At 49.9% G+C, this 16,945-nt stretch overlaps 2 protein-coding genes across 5 annotated transcripts in view; one reads left to right on the top strand and one right to left on the bottom strand.

Moving 5' to 3' along the window:
• CEPT1 (choline/ethanolamine phosphotransferase 1) overlaps positions 1 to 851 on the bottom strand; it is a 30,278-nt gene extending 29,427 nt beyond the window's left edge. For 2 of the 3 annotated variants that reach the window (XM_042016035.1, XM_042016034.1), the window contains exon 1: positions 764 to 851. The gene's annotated coding sequence lies outside the window, so the exon portion shown is untranslated. Of the gene's footprint in view, positions 1 to 222; positions 326 to 763 lie in introns of those variants that run through there. The other variant, XM_042016036.1, reaches the window with a different exon arrangement.
• DRAM2 (DNA damage regulated autophagy modulator 2) lies at positions 848 to 16,645 on the top strand. 2 transcript variants are annotated; one of them, XM_042016038.1, is made up of 9 exons: positions 848 to 889; positions 5,186 to 5,276; positions 7,973 to 8,130; positions 9,040 to 9,107; positions 9,657 to 9,796; positions 11,937 to 12,114; positions 15,008 to 15,090; positions 15,786 to 15,878; positions 16,310 to 16,645. In XM_042016038.1, the coding sequence occupies exons 3-9, from the start codon at positions 8,000 to 8,002 to the stop codon at positions 16,415 to 16,417; spliced, it is 801 nt and encodes a 266-aa protein (XP_041871972.1). In that variant the 5' UTR covers positions 848 to 889; positions 5,186 to 5,276; positions 7,973 to 7,999; the 3' UTR covers positions 16,418 to 16,645. The 2 variants fall into 2 exon arrangements, with proteins under 2 accessions (XP_041871972.1, XP_041871971.1); XM_042016037.1 differs by having other exon boundaries at positions 9,588 to 9,796.
• The last annotated feature ends 300 nt before the right edge of the window (positions 16,646 to 16,945 follow it).

Genomic DNA, 16,945 nt, shown 5'->3' with positions numbered 1-16,945 from the left:
ATTTATCTGTAGGAGACAACCAGAAAAAAAAAAAAAAAAAAAAAAAAGAAAAAGAAAACCTCTGCTTTATTTGCTGGTTGAAGTCCAGCAAATAAAGCAGAGAAAGGAAGAAGACAGAGAGCTCCAAAGCCATCCATACTGCACAGGTAGAGAAAACAAGCTGTGCAAATCAAAGGTCACCACTGGCCCAAGAACAGGCGCTCTCAGCTCCACTCTCCACACCTTCAGCAAGGCAAATTCCAGCAGTGAAAAGCCACCTCAGGCGGCCCCGTCAGAGGGAGGAGAAGAGAAAGTGGCAGGGCCTTGGCAGTGCTCGATAAGCTCGGGGAGGAAACAGAGCTGCACCTCTCCAATCACCAGGAGACCAGACTTAGTCACCGCGGAGGTCCCTGTGGGTGTTGCCCTGGATGACCAGAAAAATTAGCCCCAGTGCATTAAACTGGGCTCTTCCCTCATCCTGAGGGGATGAGCCGGGGGAAAACAGCCCAGGAGCGCCTGGAGCTCCAAAACAAACGCCCGGCCCGGCTGCCGCGGGACTCCCACAGGGCCTGGCAAACACCCGGCCGGGGAGGGGCCCCGGGCACCCCTGGCCCCGCCGACGCTTCGCCCCCGCCCACGGCGCAGGCCGGGTCCCCCCGGACACCGGCCCAGCCCGGGCAGGGGCCCAGCCGCACCTCGAGGCCCTCCCCGCTCCCCCCGCGCCCTCAGGAGCCCCGCCCAGGCCCGGGGGGCGCCCCGGACCCCGGGGCAGCCCCGGCATTACCTCCGCTCCCCGCACCGGGCGGCGCTTTTTTTTACGCCCCTTTTGCGACGGCCGGAAAGGAGGCGGTGGCAGCGCGCGCCGGGGGCGGGGCCGGGGCGGCGCGAGGACGGCGCGGGAGCGGCTGAGGTGAAGGGGGGGGGCGGGGGGAGCCGGGCCCGCGTCGCTGCCAGCCCTGACACCTCCCCAGAGACGCCCCTCAGCGTCCCCTTCACCCCCACTGCCACCCTTGTCACCCCCCAGCGACCATCCCCCGGCCTGCCTGTCACCCCTCTTAGCGGCCGCCCGGTGTTCCTGTCACCCCTTGTTACCCCCTCAGGGATCCTCTGTTACCCCCTCAGGGATCCCGCTTCATTCCCCTCAGCGACCTTCCGGTGCCCCTGTCACCCCGTCAGAGACACCCCTCGGAGACCCCTTGTCATCCCCTCAGAGACCCCCCCCATCCTCAGTGACGCCATGGCCTCCCTGTCAGCCCTCATCACACCTCAGTGACCCCCCCAGTGTCCCCTGACCCCCTGGATGTCACCCCCACCCTACTCCATGCCATGCCCTTTAGTCCCCACTGCACTTCGAGACCCCCAGGAACCTCAGGTGTCCTCCCTCCCTCTCCTGAAAACTCCCCCTCACCCCCTTTGTGCCCTCCTATCAGCCCCAGTGACTCCCATCGCCGTCCCTGCCGCCCAGTGACCCCCCCACCACATCCCCAGTGACCCCCCATCCCTTGCACTAATCCCTCTGCCCCGAGGACCCCACTGAGCCCCTCTGCCCCTTCATCTCTCTGCCCTCAGCCTCCCCCTTCTCCCTGCCATTCCCTTTCCCTCCTCTCCTAAGCCTCCCTCTATCCTGGTTCCTTTTCCCTTTCCTCTCTGATCGCCCCCAGCCCCCCCGTCCCCCTGTGACCTTGCAGGGACTCCAGTCCCAGCTGTGCCCTGGGAATCTCTGGTGGTTTTAGATGCCCTCTGTGGTCAGGCAGGTGGGACTGGCAGGTGCCGTGGGTTCATCCCTGGCACGGAGCTCCTGGATCAGCTGGAGTGTGCCAGTGTCCCGAGCAGGCTTGGGGACATCCTGTGTCACGGTGTCCTGGGCCTGGCACTGTTTGGGTTGGCTCCAGGCCATGCCTTCCCAGCCAGGGAACAGGAGCAGGGCCAGAACAGAGACCCCCTGGAAGCTGCCCCCCTAAAGATTCCATGGCAACTTTTTTTGTGTCTGTACTGAGAAAACATTCGAAATGAGTCACCTGTCATTACCCTGCAGCAGGGACAGCAGAGGTGACACATTTCCTACTTCCTTACGTCAGTGCTTTGAGGATCAGTGATCTCTACCCGTGGCTTATCAATGGGACCTGACAGGCAGGTGTGCAGGCTGTTTGGGCTTAGCCCCCTCCAGCCTCTGTTTGCTTAGGAAGGCACAGACAAATTCCTCCATCCTTCCCTCAGCACTGGACAATTTGTTGGAGACAAAAGGAGCGTCCCTTGGTAGGGCTTTATCTCTGCCTGTCTGCCTGACAGAGCAGGGAAGAGGCAGGCTGACAATCCAGGAATCAACAGTAAATCAGGAATTTCCCTTTTCCCCACATACTTCGACCATCTTTGCAGCTTTATCATTCCAGGTAGCATGAACTTTCTGCCCTTGATGATCTTGCCCACCTTTCATTTTCCTTTGGAGTTTCTATTCCACATGTTCCAGCCTGGGCAGGATGTGGCTGCATTCCTGCACTGGGAGAAACACTTCTGAGAGGGTTAAAATCTCCTTTGCTTTTGAAACACTTCCTTCACTTACTCTTGATATTGGAAACAATCTGTGATACTCAAACTGGAGCTTAAAAAAAACCCCTTAGAACTCCAAAGTGCCTGAAGATCAGGATAAATGTTTAAGAAAATCATAGTTATATGGAAAATCGAGGCGGGCCATTGCTGCTTTGTAACCTGCTTGCAAAGGAGCTTATACAAAAAGGAGTTTGAGTGTGTTTTCCTTCTCCCTGTTGAAACAATGGGACAGGACAAGGTGTTAATAATAATTTGTCTCAGGACCTTGCAGCTGGCACATGGCAGTTCCCTTCTGCCTCCTGCTGTTTGGAGGTGCCTCGTTCTGTGCCCAGACAGAGCCAGGAGTTGGCAGGGACACAGGGCAGCTGCACAGCTGGGGACAGCCCGGAGTACACCATGGCCTCACTGTGCACAGGGATTTGCACAGAGTGAAGCCTGTGTTGGGGATGTACAGTCTGCCCCCAGAACAGTGGGAAAACTGACTTGATTCCACTGTAAAATATTTAATGGGGAGAGAGATGAAGGGAGGTGGGAACTCAGGGTAGATCTTGACTGACAAGATGGTTTTTAGTGTAAGGAGTTAGTGAGGGGTTTCTGCTGGGGAAGGCAAGAGGGGCAGAGCCCAACTGGTGTCATCAGGATGAACCTCCTGGGGGGCTACAGATTCCTCCTGAGGGACAGCTCTGATCTCTGCTCTCTGTGAGCAGGGACAGGACCCATGGAAAGGGCTGGAGCTGTGTCAGGGGAGGGTCAGGCTGGAGATCAGGGAAAGGTTCTTCCCCCAGAGGGTGCTGGGCACTGCCCAGGCTCCCCAGGGAATGAATGGGCACAGCCCCGAGGCTGCCAGAGCTCCAGGAGCATTTGGCCAAGGCTCTCCGGGTGCACAGGGTGGGATTGTTGGGGTGTCAGTGCAGGGCCAGGAGTTGGACTGGATGGTCCTGTGGGTCCCTTCCAGCTCAGAAGATTCTGTGATTCCACCAGCCTGCAGCCACACTCAGTAAGAAGCTGTACCTCAGCAGAGCTGTGGGGTATGACTGAAGCTGTTCTTTGTGCCAGACTGCATGAAAACTGTGAGAAGTCACGTGCAGGGCTCAGCCCTGGGCTCGGTGACAGCTCAGGGTGCAGAGATTGCCAGTCCTAACAGTGAGGGCTCCTCTGCAGCCCAGCTTGCTTTGAAGCAGACAGTGTTGATGAGCTGCCTGTGTGGACACATTTATTTTGTAGTAAGGGCAGTATCCAGGGAGAAGTTGGGAATAGCTGTTCTGCTTTACTAAGCTCTTCCTAGCCCAAGTAAATCAGTCTGCCCAGGCACGTAAATACCCTCAGCAGGTGGAGCATCTGCACTGTCTGTGAGCTTCATCCCTACAGAGCTTCACCCCCTCTGCATCCCCAAGGCAATGCCCCAAACCTGTGGGAGGAGAAGTCAGGAGTTAGGGAATGTCTGATTGAACAGACAGGCTGGATCCATGGCCAAGGCCAGCAGTGGGAGGGTCAACAAGACCAATGCCAGGTTCTGCCCTTGGGTCACAACAGTCCCATGGAATGTTCCAAGCTGGGGCAGGAGTGGCTGGAAAGCTGGGAAAGAATCTGGGAGTGCTGGTGACAGTGGCTGGACATGTACCCAGGTGTGCCCAGGTGGGCAAGAGGCCAATGGCCCCTGGGCTGTCAGAGCCATGGTGTGTCCAGAGGCCCAGTGTGGTGCCCTGTGCTGGCACTGCTGGGGCACCTCCAGTCCTGGGATCAGTTCTGGGCCCCTCCTGACAAGAGACATTGAGGGGCTGGAGCATGTCCAGGGCAGGGAACAGGGCTGGGGAAGGGTCTGGAGCCCCAGGAGTGGCTGAGGGAGCTGGGAAAGGGGCTCAGCCTGGAGCAAAGGAGGCTCAGGGGGGACCTTGTGGCTCTGCACAAGTCCCTGACAGGAGGGGGCAGCCGGGGGGGTCGGGCTCTGCTCCCAGGGAACAGGGCCAGGAGGAGAGGGAACGGCCTCAGGGTGGGCCAGGGGAGGGGCAGGGTGGATACTGGGAACAATTTCTTCACTGAATGAGTTGTCCAGCACTGGCAGGGGCTGTCCAAGGCAGAGGTGGAGTCACCATCCCTGGAGGGATTTAGAAGCCGTGGATATGGCACTTGGGGACATGGTTTAGTGGTGGCCTTGGCAGTGCCAGAGGAACAGTTGGACTCGATCTTAGAGGGCTTTTCCAACTTAAATGATCCTATGAAACTCAGGTTGCTCCAGCCCCTCTCCTGCCATGTATTTAGCATTGCACCAGCAGGACACTGGGATGTGTGTCCACAACGAAATGGGAAGTCTCCGTGTTCTGTTCCCTTCCTGAGGTGAAAGCCCTGGTCTTAGGCACTGCTTTTAGTTGCATACACTTCATCTCTTTAAAGCTCCTCAGTTCAAGTTAAATTGTTGTGTAGACAACTCCTGAAATCAAACAGCCTTAAACACCAGTTTTTCTTCATTTCTGCCACCCCAGCACACACAAGCTTCACTCCTTAAACCACTTGGAGCACGGGAAAAACATCTTGGGGCAAGCCAATGGTCTAATCCTGTGTCCAGTCAGCAGCAGTGACTAATAAAAGGTGCTAAGAAGAATAAACAAGGCAAGAGGTACAGAAGTACTTCACATCTTGCTTATTTTCCTTTATATCTCAGAGAATCAGAAAAATGAAGCGGACGTGGAGCTTCAGCAGAAAAATGACCTTGGATTCCCCTTAGTGACGTCCTCTGATGCCCTTTTTCTCAGGTATGTGGAATGTGGTTGGTTGGTTGGTTGGTTGGTTTGTTTGCAGGGGAAAATCTGTTAGCTCAGAAATAAATTTAAGGCACTATGAATATTTAAATGTGAAAGGAAAAGTATATTCAGACTGACTGCTTGGAGTTGGGAATTACATACTCAGGCACATAACATTTATAACAGAGAATGTCATGCAAAATCTGCATTTCTCTTTCAAATTCCCAATTTACTCATACTAGAGATGGGATTGTGAAGTTACAGTCATTACTGCATTGCAGTCTTAAAATCATCATCAGATGGCAAACTTTATATTTAACTTAAAAACAGGCACGAAATGGGGCAACTTGAATTCTGTCAATCTGTTCTTATTCACTACATCTCCTGTTAAACACCTTCACCTGCCACCAACCAGTTCCTCACAAGCAGCTGACCCTTCACCTCTGCAAGGCTGCAGTTGTCCATTCTGTGCAAGGGTGACCAGCTCTGATCTCTTGCAAGATTCACCCGCTTTGTTTCAACTTTTTTTCCTGCCGTGAGACTTTCTAGTCTTGGTGCTTCCTCTTTCTTCCTTTTCTCTTCCTCCTTTCTTTCAGCCTCTCACACTCCAGGCCGTGCCTTTCTAAAACCTCTCTGTGCTGTACTTCCTTCTAATTTGTTTCAACATTATCCTGCTTTTCTCACATACAGATCTTTGCCTGGATGCCCTTGGATGTGTGCTCTCCATTATTTGCTCTTTACCTTTGTCCTCTTTCATACTGCATTTACGGTCTCCAATTTTAACTATGTTGAAACACTTTTTCTCCTCTTCTCTCCAGTGACCATCAGGAAACACTTTTTCCCAGTGAGGTTGACTGGCGCTGGTCATCCCAGGCTGCCCAGTAAGGTTGTGGTAGCTCCATCCTTGGGGTGTCATCCTGCACTACTGGCTCTGGTGGCCCTGCTTGAGCAGGGGGATGGCCCAAGTGACTTCCAGAGCTCCTTCCCCCCTCAGCAATTCTGGGATGCTGAAATATCTCTGGTTGTGTTTGAGGCTAGTAGCAAATTACTTCCCTTTTGCAGCAAGAGTAGGGAGGAGTCGCAGTTCTCTCTGTGTGAGCTCACCAGGGTGGCACAGCTGCACCTTCTTGCTCTTAGAGAACTGGGGTGAGACACAGATTTGCTGTCAGGCTGGGATTTAGGGAACTGGACAGTGAGTACAGAGTCATCATTTCACTGCACTGCACGTGAATCTTTCCCTCCCACCTGTAAAACAGCAGCTGCTGGGAGTAACCCTTGCGTTTGAGGGTTGTGATTGGTAGCAGTGAGCTCAGATAGCTGAGAGCTCGTGAAGCCAGGCTGGATGGAGCTCAGCAGCCTGCTCTAGTGAAAGGTGCCCCTGCCCTGTTAATATTGGTATTGTTATTATTGGTATTACAATCCATGGGGAAGTTCTGATTCATTCTCCACAAAAGAAGTGGATTTATGTTCTCAAACCTCCATAGGTGATGTCTTCCAAAAGTTAACTTTACAGCATAGAATAAATAGATCTGAACATTACTTCAGTTTTTATTTCATCCAAAATATGGGGTTTTTTTAATATTTTTACTGACATTTCATCCTAAACATTAATAAATTTAAAAAATAAACTCATTTTAAAAAGTTGTTGCAGAATGGCAAAGTCATTTTCTGTCCTACTCTGTGAGGTACCTCAGCATGGGCTTCTCCTTGGCAATACCCAAATCTAGAGAGGACGGGAGGAAGAGCTGTGGGGAAATGGAGCTGTTTGCTCAACATGAACACAGTGAGCTCAGGAAACCCTCTGTGCTTTGAGAGAGCCCATCAGCACCTTGTGGAGACACAAGGAAATGAGTCTCTGAAACAGAGAAGGCTCAGAATGGAAAGTAAAACCCATGTGTGTGCAACTAAAGGCTGGCAGGGTTAGATGGGATATTGGATATTCCTCCCTGGGAGGGTGGGCAGGCCCTGGCACAGGGTGCCCAGAGCAGCTGGGGCTGCCCCTGGATCCCTGGCAGTGCCCAAGGCCAGGCTGGACATTGGGGCTTGGAGCAGCCTGGGATAGTGGAAGGTGTCCCTTCCCATGGCAGGGAGTGGAATGAGATGGGGTTAAAGTTCCTTTCAGCCCTGGGACTCTATAACAGATGTCGAGTCACACAGCCTGACAGGGAGTAATTGAGGGCAGGTATTAAAGTAATTTGGGGTCATTTCCTCCATGTCTGTCCCGCTAATTGTTAATGGCAGCTGGAGGCTCCACCACAGCCACCATCAGTTGCAGTGTCAGTGCAGGGACATGTTCTATGTCAGCTCACTCTGCTGACATGGTGTTGTGACACAAGGCTGAGAAGAAAATGGAGTCACTTACTCATAGTGACCCACTTGACCTTCTTCTGGCAGCAACAAATCCAAGCCATGTAGTAAAATGTCAGTACTGGTTTCTAATGATCCTCTAAGAATTTCAGAATTAACATTTCCTGATTTAATTCTGTTTATTTATGATTTCTTCTGTGAAGTCAGTGTTCACTTTGGGTTTGCAGGAGAGGACTGAAAGCAGTATCAAACTGCTCTATGGGAAGCAGCCTGCCTCAAGGAAAGCAAAATTTTAGAGACCTCGTAGTAAAATCCTAGTAAACCTTTGAGAACTCTCAGTAAACCTTTGAGATCTCTCATTTGAGAACTCTTAGTAAACCTTTGCATTTGGTTCTTCACAGTGTTGGGAGGCAGAAGTCAGCCCTGAAATGTGGTGGTTCCAGCAAGGCCTCTCGTTCCTGCCCGTGGCTCTGGTTGTGTGGTCAGCAGCATCATTTGTGTTCTCCTACATTACTGCAATTGTTCTGCACCATGTGGACCCTTTGGTGCCCTACATCAGGTCAGTGATGTCCACCCTGTGTCAGAGCACTGAACTGACACCACTCCTGTGAATTCTTCCCAACTCCAGACTTAAATAGCAGTTCCTACCCAACAGCTCCAATTCCGAAGTTACTGTTTATAGCCATTATATAGTTATAGGTGATAATAAACTGACAGAGGGGGAAATTCCTTCCCTGTGAGGGTGCTGAGGCCCTGGCACAGGTTGCCCAGAGAAGCTGGGGCTGCCCCATGCCTGGAAGTGTTCAAAGCCAGGTTGGACAGGGCTTGGAGCACCCTGGGATGGTGAAAGGTGTCCCTAGCTGGAATGAGATGAGCTTTAAGGTCCCTCCCAACCCAACCCATTCTGGGATTTCTGTGTTACTCTATTTAAAGGTGTCTGGTTTTGTGCAAAACTCTAAGCTTTGGCTCTGTGAACATACCTTTAAAATGATGATGAACAAGGGAACTGGGGTGCCTCACCACACCCCTGCTCCGAGTGAAGCCTCTCGCTGTCACCAGGTTTGTTGCACCAGTAAATCCATACTAAAATCTACATTGCCAACTTTATTCCATCAAAGCTGATATATATAACTCAAGCTTTGCTCTTTCAGTTTTCCATGTTCTTCATTTTTCTAATTTTAATCCTTTTTATTCACCTTTTATGGAATCCAGATCGATATGAAAGGAACAGTTACTCTGAGCATGATCATCCCATGCTCCAAGGCTGCCTTGTCTTTATCATGGTGATTTCTACAACTCTAAAACCAGCACAGCATAGTTTGAGTAATGAACAATTCAGTGAAAAACATCTGGGAGGTTTTTTTTTACCTTTCCTTTGTAGACTGAAATAAGTAAAGTTGTGTTGGAAGTATTTTTAGTATAGATATAGATAATATAGGCTATGTGTCACTCCATTTATCTTTTCCAGTGATACAGGGACAATACCACCTGAAAGATGCTTATTTGGGATCATGTTAAATGTTTCAACCTTCTTGGGTGAGTACATAAAGCTGTTCCTTGGTGAGCTGCAGGCAGTTCTGGAATGCAACAACTTTAAACAAGTTAATTTCCTTCTCCAGATCATAAAACAGCCCAGAATTCTCACTCAGAAATGAAATACTGAGTAATAAATCTCAATTCTCTTAAGCAATTCAAAGTGTGTGTCAGGGATGTTATCCATGAATTGCCAGTATAGCAATTGCAGATTCTGGAAGGGCAAGAAATGCATTTAAAAAGCTAACAGAAAAGTAAAAGCAATAAAAATGCAAATTCAAGGCAGTCACCTTACCTGTGCTGCAACAATGGAGGGGGGAAACAACTTAATATGGCTTTTAAATGAAATAGATCAGAAAAATCTATTAATTTGACTTGTTTGCCATTATATTATTTCAAGTTTCACTTCCAGCCTTTCAGCTTTCCTATTTCAGTGCGCTCTAAAAAAATTCTTGTATTTTAAGAGTTGCCTCTGTCATTCAGCATCTTCCCAGGTAAAGCAGGACACTGCTCCCCAGCAGGAATCTCACTGCCTGGGGCTCTCTTTGGCAGGGATGGCCACCATGTACGTCCGGTACAAACAAGTGTCTGCCCTGAGCCCGGAAAAACCCAGGATCCTCAGGCTGAATAAGCTGGGCCTCACGCTGGGATGGCTGAGCTGCTTTGGACTCTGCATTATTGCCAATTTCCAGGTTTGTGCTCTGCCTGCTCTGCTCAGCTCCTGCCAGAGCTGTGTCTGTTCTGAGATACCTGATAATCTGGGGATTTACAGAAAGCAGCTTTCCATGGCAAACTGCTTTTTTGTCAAATTCTCTACAGAGAACGGTTGGAAAATACAAGGTTTGGCTTATAATTTGTTAGTTATTCCTTATTTGCTGTGGGACTTGGGAGCAGCTGTTCATGACATTTCCAAACATTCATAACCCCCAAGCTTTGCAGAAGCCACACTTGGATCTCCTTCCAGGCTGGTTGGAAGCCTGAGATCCAGATTGAAAGCCCACAGCTGTGGCTCAGGAGAATCAGGTATCAAATAGTAAACACTTGTTACAACTAGAAGTAAAGCCAGCAAAACCACCCAACCCCACAAGCCCAGCTCTGGAAAACCTGCCCTCTCGGGTGCATTTTCCTTCAAACCTCCTCAAATTCTTGAAAATTCTGCAATGTTAATTCTTCTAATTTTCTCCATCCCAGAGTCACTTTTTATTTTTTTCCTCCCCAATACTTTCCACTCCAAAAAACCCAAATCTGATATTCTCACTCATCACACCATGAGCAGGTCCCCATCATTGGCTTTACTTGCCAGGTGGTTGTATAATTGCCAGCCTTGTTAGTTAATTACCTGATGGATTTTGGGGCTCTGTTGTGGTGCCTGTAGCCTCCACAGGCTGTGGTGTCACCTTGGGCTCCTGCTGGATTAGGGACAGGGAAAAGCAAAGAGGAAAAGCTCATGGAAAGCTCCACCTTTTCCCCAGCACAGCTCCCCAAGTGCTTCAGCAGCCCCTGTCTGAGAGACCTCAGCACTTCTCATTCTGGGCATTTTTTCTTTTGGAGACCTCAATCTATTTACTATTTTCTAGATCCCTCAGAGGTCCCAGCCTCCCATTCCACACCCACCAAGGAGAATCCTCCAGGCTCTGCTCAACTCCATGATTTCCCTCCACTGCCCTCTAGAAAGGATTTTTCTACTTTCAGTGGATTTCACAACAATCAGAACCCAGGAGGTGCATGTTAATTTGGTAACAGTTTGTGTAACGTGTAATCTTGAGCAAAACAGAAGTTGGAAGTGATGCACCTGCATATCCCAGGGATGCTAAGGACTGGTTTAAAGGCAAAAGGAGCTGAATCCCCCTGAAATCCACTGGTGACTGAAGACCCCAAAGTGTAAAACCAGAGAATTTCTCCCTGCTGACACGTCCCTGCACTGCACATGATTTTGGAGCACACACCTTTGCAACCTGCTTATTTCATAAACAGAAATTCTCACTGTGGATGCAGCACTTAAAATTCATTTGTGCACAGAGAGTGCACAAGGAAAAGCTTGGTCTTAAGAGTTACTCAGTCAGATACACGGCCAGCCTCACGTTTTAGGGCAGAAACATCTGCATGATTGGGGTGCCAGGCCTTGCCTTGAGCAACAGGTCAGACAACACATTTTGTTCCCTGTGTCTGGGTCCTGTGCTGAGCTGGAGATGAGAAGAAAGGACTGAACACACATGGGTTTTCAAGGCATATATTTTAAGAATTAATTTTTAGTTGGGTTGGTTTTTTTGGAATATCTTCTTGTTTTAGTTATTTTTGCTATTTGACAGTTGGTTCTCCTGGTGGTGGTTTTAGTATTGAATTGATTGAACCTTGTTCCCTCAGAGTATTCCAAGATACTAATTTGACAAACAATCTTTATTCAAACCAGAGTTCATTCAGAGAAATGCAAAACCTCATTATTTTTAATCCAAAATTGGGTACTAGAATTGGGTTGTCTGTCCTGTATTCCCAAATCTTTCATAGATGCACAGGTTCCTGGGGTAGAAACTCCCATTCCCTGCCCGGCTGCAGGGATTCTCTCACCTGATTCTTGTGATATTGTCCATTTATGAAAAGAGCTCTCACAAATTCCTGTAGTGAAGGTACAGCTGTGACCTGTAACTTCACCACAAGAACAAAAGCAGGAATGTCAGAGGCTGGCAGGTTCTGGCCTCCAGACATCTCCCAATGGGGCTTCCAAGAAAAGTCTCCTGAGGACTGGCACAGTGCAGAGCTGCTTAGCTCAGGATGGGAGAAGGGCACTGAGGGGGTGGGTGCCAGCTTTTCACGGGCAGCGCCCTCTTTCCCTAGAAATGCATCCTGTACTACATCCACGTGCTGGGAGCCTGCCTGACCTTCGGGGTGGGGTCCATTTACATGCTGCTTCAGACCATCCTGTCCTACCTGATGCAGCCAGAACTTCACAGCAAAGACATCTTCTGGGCCCGCCTGGCCGTGTTCCTGTGGAGCTCTTCCAGCATCCTGAGCAGTATCCTTTGCCTGGGCAGTGGCACCAAACCCCAGCAGCCTCCCCAGGATTTACACCTGACCTGAACCACCACCATGTGCCACAAGAGGCCTGTCATTCTTGATTGTGTGCCCTGGTCTGTATTCCAACCTGGGAATTTCAGGGAAAAGGATTAATTCCTTTAATACTTTTAATATCCCCCCTGGATATTAAAAAAAACCATAAGAGGGATGGTTACCACCCTTTCTCCTCCCCTTTCCTACTGCACACCAGAGGCTGAAAACAGAAAAAATAAGAGTTTATCCCCAACAGGTCTGACTAAATAAGGAAAGATGGGGCCAAAGGGAAGTGTGCTTAAGGGATGGGTGGTTTCAATGGGGGAAAAAAACAGGTAAGAAATAAAAGTGTGTTCCTGAGGACAAGAACGGTGTAGCGTGTTAGAGTTGGATACAACTAAAAGAGAAACCCAGAAAGTAGCACAAGAGGAAATACTCTAACAGACCACGTGGAGCAGGGCTGCTGTGCCCGCTGGCTCTGGAGCAGGGATGAGGTACTGGCACTTTCCAGAGAGACAATTCTGGAGCACATTTCAAGGGTGTGTCAGGGGGGACTTTGACCTCTGATCTCCTCCCTGCTCATCCTGCAGTTCAAAATACAAGGCATTTCTGACTGGCATTCCCTACCACCTTCCCTCGGCATCAGAACCCATCCTCCCCCTTTAGTTTTGAAGCTGGAAGTGGCTGTGGGGTTCAGAGAAAGGAAGAAACACAGAATGGTTTGGGTTGAAGGGACCTTCTAGTCCTGCCCTCTCACAGTGGGAATCCATTCCTGTTTATCTGTGTATTTATATACCAAATGTGGGCCAACCTACCCAGAAATAGAGGTCTTTTTCCTCTCCAGACTCATTGAAAGAGTCAGGAAACTGCACCAGAACAGTTCCCATGCTCACCACAACAGACCTGAACATTGGATTTAAAAATCAAACTCAGTTTTTGTGTCAAACAGGACAACACCACCAAAGCTTCTGAATTCCAGAGATGCAAGTTGCAAAACCCATCGCTTAAACCCTGTCCCATCTGCAGCTGTATCCAGGCCACTGATTTAATCCCCACCAATCCCACATTTCCAGGCTGGCAGCCAATACCAACACTAAACCATAAGTCCCATTTCCCATGGTTGGAGCATCTCGCTGGGCTCCCATCCCTGCTGCTACAGGGTTATAGAATCTGCAGGAGTCAGAGGTGCAGGGACAGTGGGGCACAGGCTTGTTACCCATCATGAAGGACCCTCACCTGCTGAGGGGCTTGGCAAACAGCAAGGAAATCATCCAGGAAACTTGGAGAATTGTTGTCCCTAACAGAAATTTTTGGAATTAGCAAACAAGATTTTCAGCTTTGAATAGTGAGGAACCAAACTTGGGGGAAACTAAAATGGAACAATATGATCTGCTGCAAGTTAAGCTCCTCTTGCAGATGCCAGAAGCCCACAAACCTCAAATCTGTAGAGGTTTTTGTACCAATGTGGTCTAACCAAAATTATAGGGAAGTTGTAGAAATAATGATGTGTACGTACATAACAATGAAAGGGGAAGGAAAATTATTGTTCTAAATGAACAGCTCATAATGTAATAAGGGAAAGGGGGACAGGGAGAAGTCTGTGGCCTTGGGTGAAATGGTTGTAACAGGTACTGGAAGACAGAAGGAAATGTATTTTGTGTCAGCTCTGGGGTCACAGCAGGCCCAGGGCAGTGCCCATCCCCTGTGCTGGCACTGCTGGGGCACCTCCAGTCCTGGGATCAGCTCTGGGCCCCTCCTGACAAGAGACATTGAGGGGCTGGAGCGTGTCCAGGGCAGGGAACAGGGCTGGGGAAGGGTCTGGAGCCCCAGGAGCAGCTGAGGGAGCTGGGAAAGGGGCTCAGCCTGGAGCAAAGGAGGCTCAGGGGGGACCTTGTGGCTCTGCACAAGTCCCTGACAGGAGGGGGCAGCCGGGGGGGTCGGGCTCTGCTGCCAGGGAACAGGGACAGGAGGAGAGGGAACGGCCTCAGGCTGGGCCAGGGGAGGCTCAAGGTGGATATTGGGGAAAATTTCTTCATGGGAAGGGTGGTCAGGCCCTGGCACAGCTGCCCACTCAAGGCCATGTTTGTGCCAGGAAGTCCAGGCTTGTTCACCACCAAAATTAATCTTTCATATCAGGAGGCTCTTGATGTTTAATCTCATTACCCAATGAAGAAGTTAATACCTTAATCCTATGAAAATCGGGTTATCTGCAAATTAATGATCCGAGTTTCATTTGTGGTGTTGCAGGAGCACTTTCTTGGGTACCTTCCCTCTGTAAGATGTTGAAAAAGTGACATCAACCACTCCAGAAAGATCCAGGTCTTGGATTAAATGGGGGATCATTGTCACGTGGGGTGAAATCCAAAGAAGTTCTCAAACCTTGACTAAGAGGGAAACAGAAAAGCCAAAAACCCTCTTTGCTGCAGGTGATACAGAATTCCAACCTGTGGCTCACAGCAAGAATTCAGGGTGGTTGAGACATTGAAAAGCCATCAGAGAAAGAGATCTAGACTTTTATTAGGGTGGGAAATGCCAGTAAAATTAAATCTAAATGCTCTGTAAGTGCTCACATATGATCATAGCTTAAACACTTACATGAGAGTGCTGTACTTGATCAGAGGAATAACAAGAAGCAGCACACAGAGAACAGAAATAATGGATTTAGGTTCAGATTAACCTTTTCACGTGACAATAACCAGGGATTGGGACAAGCTACAGGTTGATGGGCACGATGTGAACAGTCCATGGCACCATTAACTGCTCCTCAGGCTGAGACCTCACAGCCTCAGCTCAACACAGTCTGCAAGTTCCATGTCCTTCATTCTTGGCCTTGAATCTTCCTTAACCTCTTCCCTCAGTGTTTGTGTCCTCAGTTGTGTTGTACAGTGGCCTGTATGGCCAGAACCTGGTGCAGAAGCTGCACTGGGACCCCCAGGAAAGAGTAAGTGACTGGGGGAGAAATGGACACCAAATCCATCTGGGTTTGGAGGGACAGGTGGGAACTTCTGCAACTCACCACATGGACTGGGGTGGGAGAGGAGAGAGCTGTGCCAGCCAAACCAGCCAGCAGCTCCTTGGAATCACAGGATCCCAGGCTGGGGTGGATTGGGAAGGAAGTTAAAGCCCATCCAGTTCCACCCCCTGCCCTGGCCAGGGACACCTTCCACCGACCCAAGTTGCTCCAAGCCCTGTCCAACCTGGCCTTGGACATTTCCAGGGATAGGGCAGCCCCAGCTTCTCTGGGCAACCTGGACCAGCACTTGCTGAAGTTCTGATCTCACAAAACTTTGGATCTTCAAGTGTAGCTCTAAATTAATCCCTCCTGCATCTTGAGGAGGGCCTTGAAGCTCCCTGCTCTTTGTTAGTTGAGCTCTGGATTGAACCTTCAGGTTTTGCAGGTGGGTATTAAATTCCCAGTGGACATCATCCCAGTTGGAGCAGGTGCTTTCCTGGTCATTCTCATTCTTCAACACTTCCTTCTTGGAGACTCCAGACACAAGAAGGGATTTTGGTCTCCAGTGGGAATAGGTGTGGATGCAAGATCTCACATAGTGTTCCACGAGTCACGAGCCATCCATGCACCACTGCAGGTTCCAGAGCAGTTTCCACACAGATTTTTTCCCCTCTTTAACACAGGGCTACACCCCCCACATCATCAGCACCGTCTCCGAGTGGTCGCTGGCATTCTCCTTCCTCAGCTTCTTCCTCACCTACATCCGTGACTTCCAGGTAAAATGAAGTTCATGTTCTCTTTTTCTGAATGGCCCGGGGTGGTGCAGCTGGGCAGCCTTAGATTTTGTGGAATCATGGAATCGTTTTGGTTGGAGAAGACCTTTAAGGTGGTGGAACCCAGCATGGATCAGGAGTCACCAGGGCTGGAGAGCCATGAGCAGCTCTAAGTGACCCCCATAGAATCTGTCCCTGCTGTGTCAGCACAGCTCCAGCACCAGGCTGGCCTTAACTGGCCAGACCTGTCACAGCCACAGGACAAGGCAAATGATGGAGCCAGTCCAGAGCACAGCAAGGAGCCAGGCACATGGTTCTGAGCTGATCTGTTGGTGTTTCCAAAAATCTTTAGCATTTCCTCTGGCCACTGAAGTTCCCAGTGCTGAGGCAGTGAGGAGCTGCTCACGGGGACTCCCTTTGCTTTCCCTCCACAGAAAATCTCCCTGCGAGCCGTGGTCAGCCTGCAGGGCCAAACCCTGCACGAGAGCCCACCGAGCTTCGGGGCAGAGGAGCAGGCGTTGCTTGTGGCAGGGAGCATCTGATGGATGGAGAGAACTCAGCAGAACTCAGGAATTCAATAGCAATAACAGCTGAAATTTCTAAACATCTATTTTATATTTTTAAAAAGTATGAAGTGATTGTCTTGTACTTGACATCAAGGGCTTTGCTATTAACCCACAGCAATGCAAATGTTACCAGTACTGTGAATGAGTCTGTGACATTTCTACATTTTCCAATGTAATGAAGGATTAAATGAAGATTATTAATGAGTTGTTGTCTCCTCATCTCTTCCTCCACATCCAGTTTGACCTCCCTCACCCTCCTCTCTCCAGTGCTCCTGGCCAAGTCCTTTTGGATGGCAGAGCCTCCAGCCTCACCTCTGCTCCCCTTGGGCCCAGGGAGCTGATCCATGCCCTGCACTTTGGGCCAGATGGGATGGACCCCAAAGCCTCCCCATCCTTTGAGCAGCCCATAGGGAAAAACCTCTTCACCCCACAGCCTGCTCTGGAGGTGAAGAGGCAGCTGAGCAGCTCCCTCCTGCTGGCTCTGGAGAGGAGTGACAGGGAGCA

This window comes from Corvus kubaryi, unplaced genomic scaffold (genome assembly GCF_017639235.1).
Source record: "Corvus kubaryi isolate FWS band 111438036 unplaced genomic scaffold, C.kubaryi_AGA036_p1.0 split3-37355, whole genome shotgun sequence".
NCBI classification, from domain to species: domain Eukaryota; kingdom Metazoa; phylum Chordata; class Aves; order Passeriformes; family Corvidae; genus Corvus; species Corvus kubaryi.
Note: the sequence above shows the minus strand (reverse complement) of the source record. Positions and strands in the feature narration are given on the sequence as shown.

What these genes read in the sequence shown, in the direction of transcription:
- DRAM2 (XM_042016037.1), top strand. Translation starts at nt 8,000, where the DNA reads ATGTGGTGGTTCCAGCAAGGCCTCTCGTTCCTGCCCGTGGCTCTGGTT. An exon ending in CTCTTCCAGCATCCTGAGCA is followed by an intron (nt 12,115 to 15,007) that starts GTATCCTTTGCC and finishes CTCTTCCCTCAG; the next exon opens with TGTTTGTGTCCTCAGTTGTG. An exon ending in ACTGGGACCCCCAGGAAAGA is followed by an intron (nt 15,091 to 15,785) that starts GTAAGTGACTGG and finishes TCTTTAACACAG; the next exon opens with GGCTACACCCCCCACATCAT.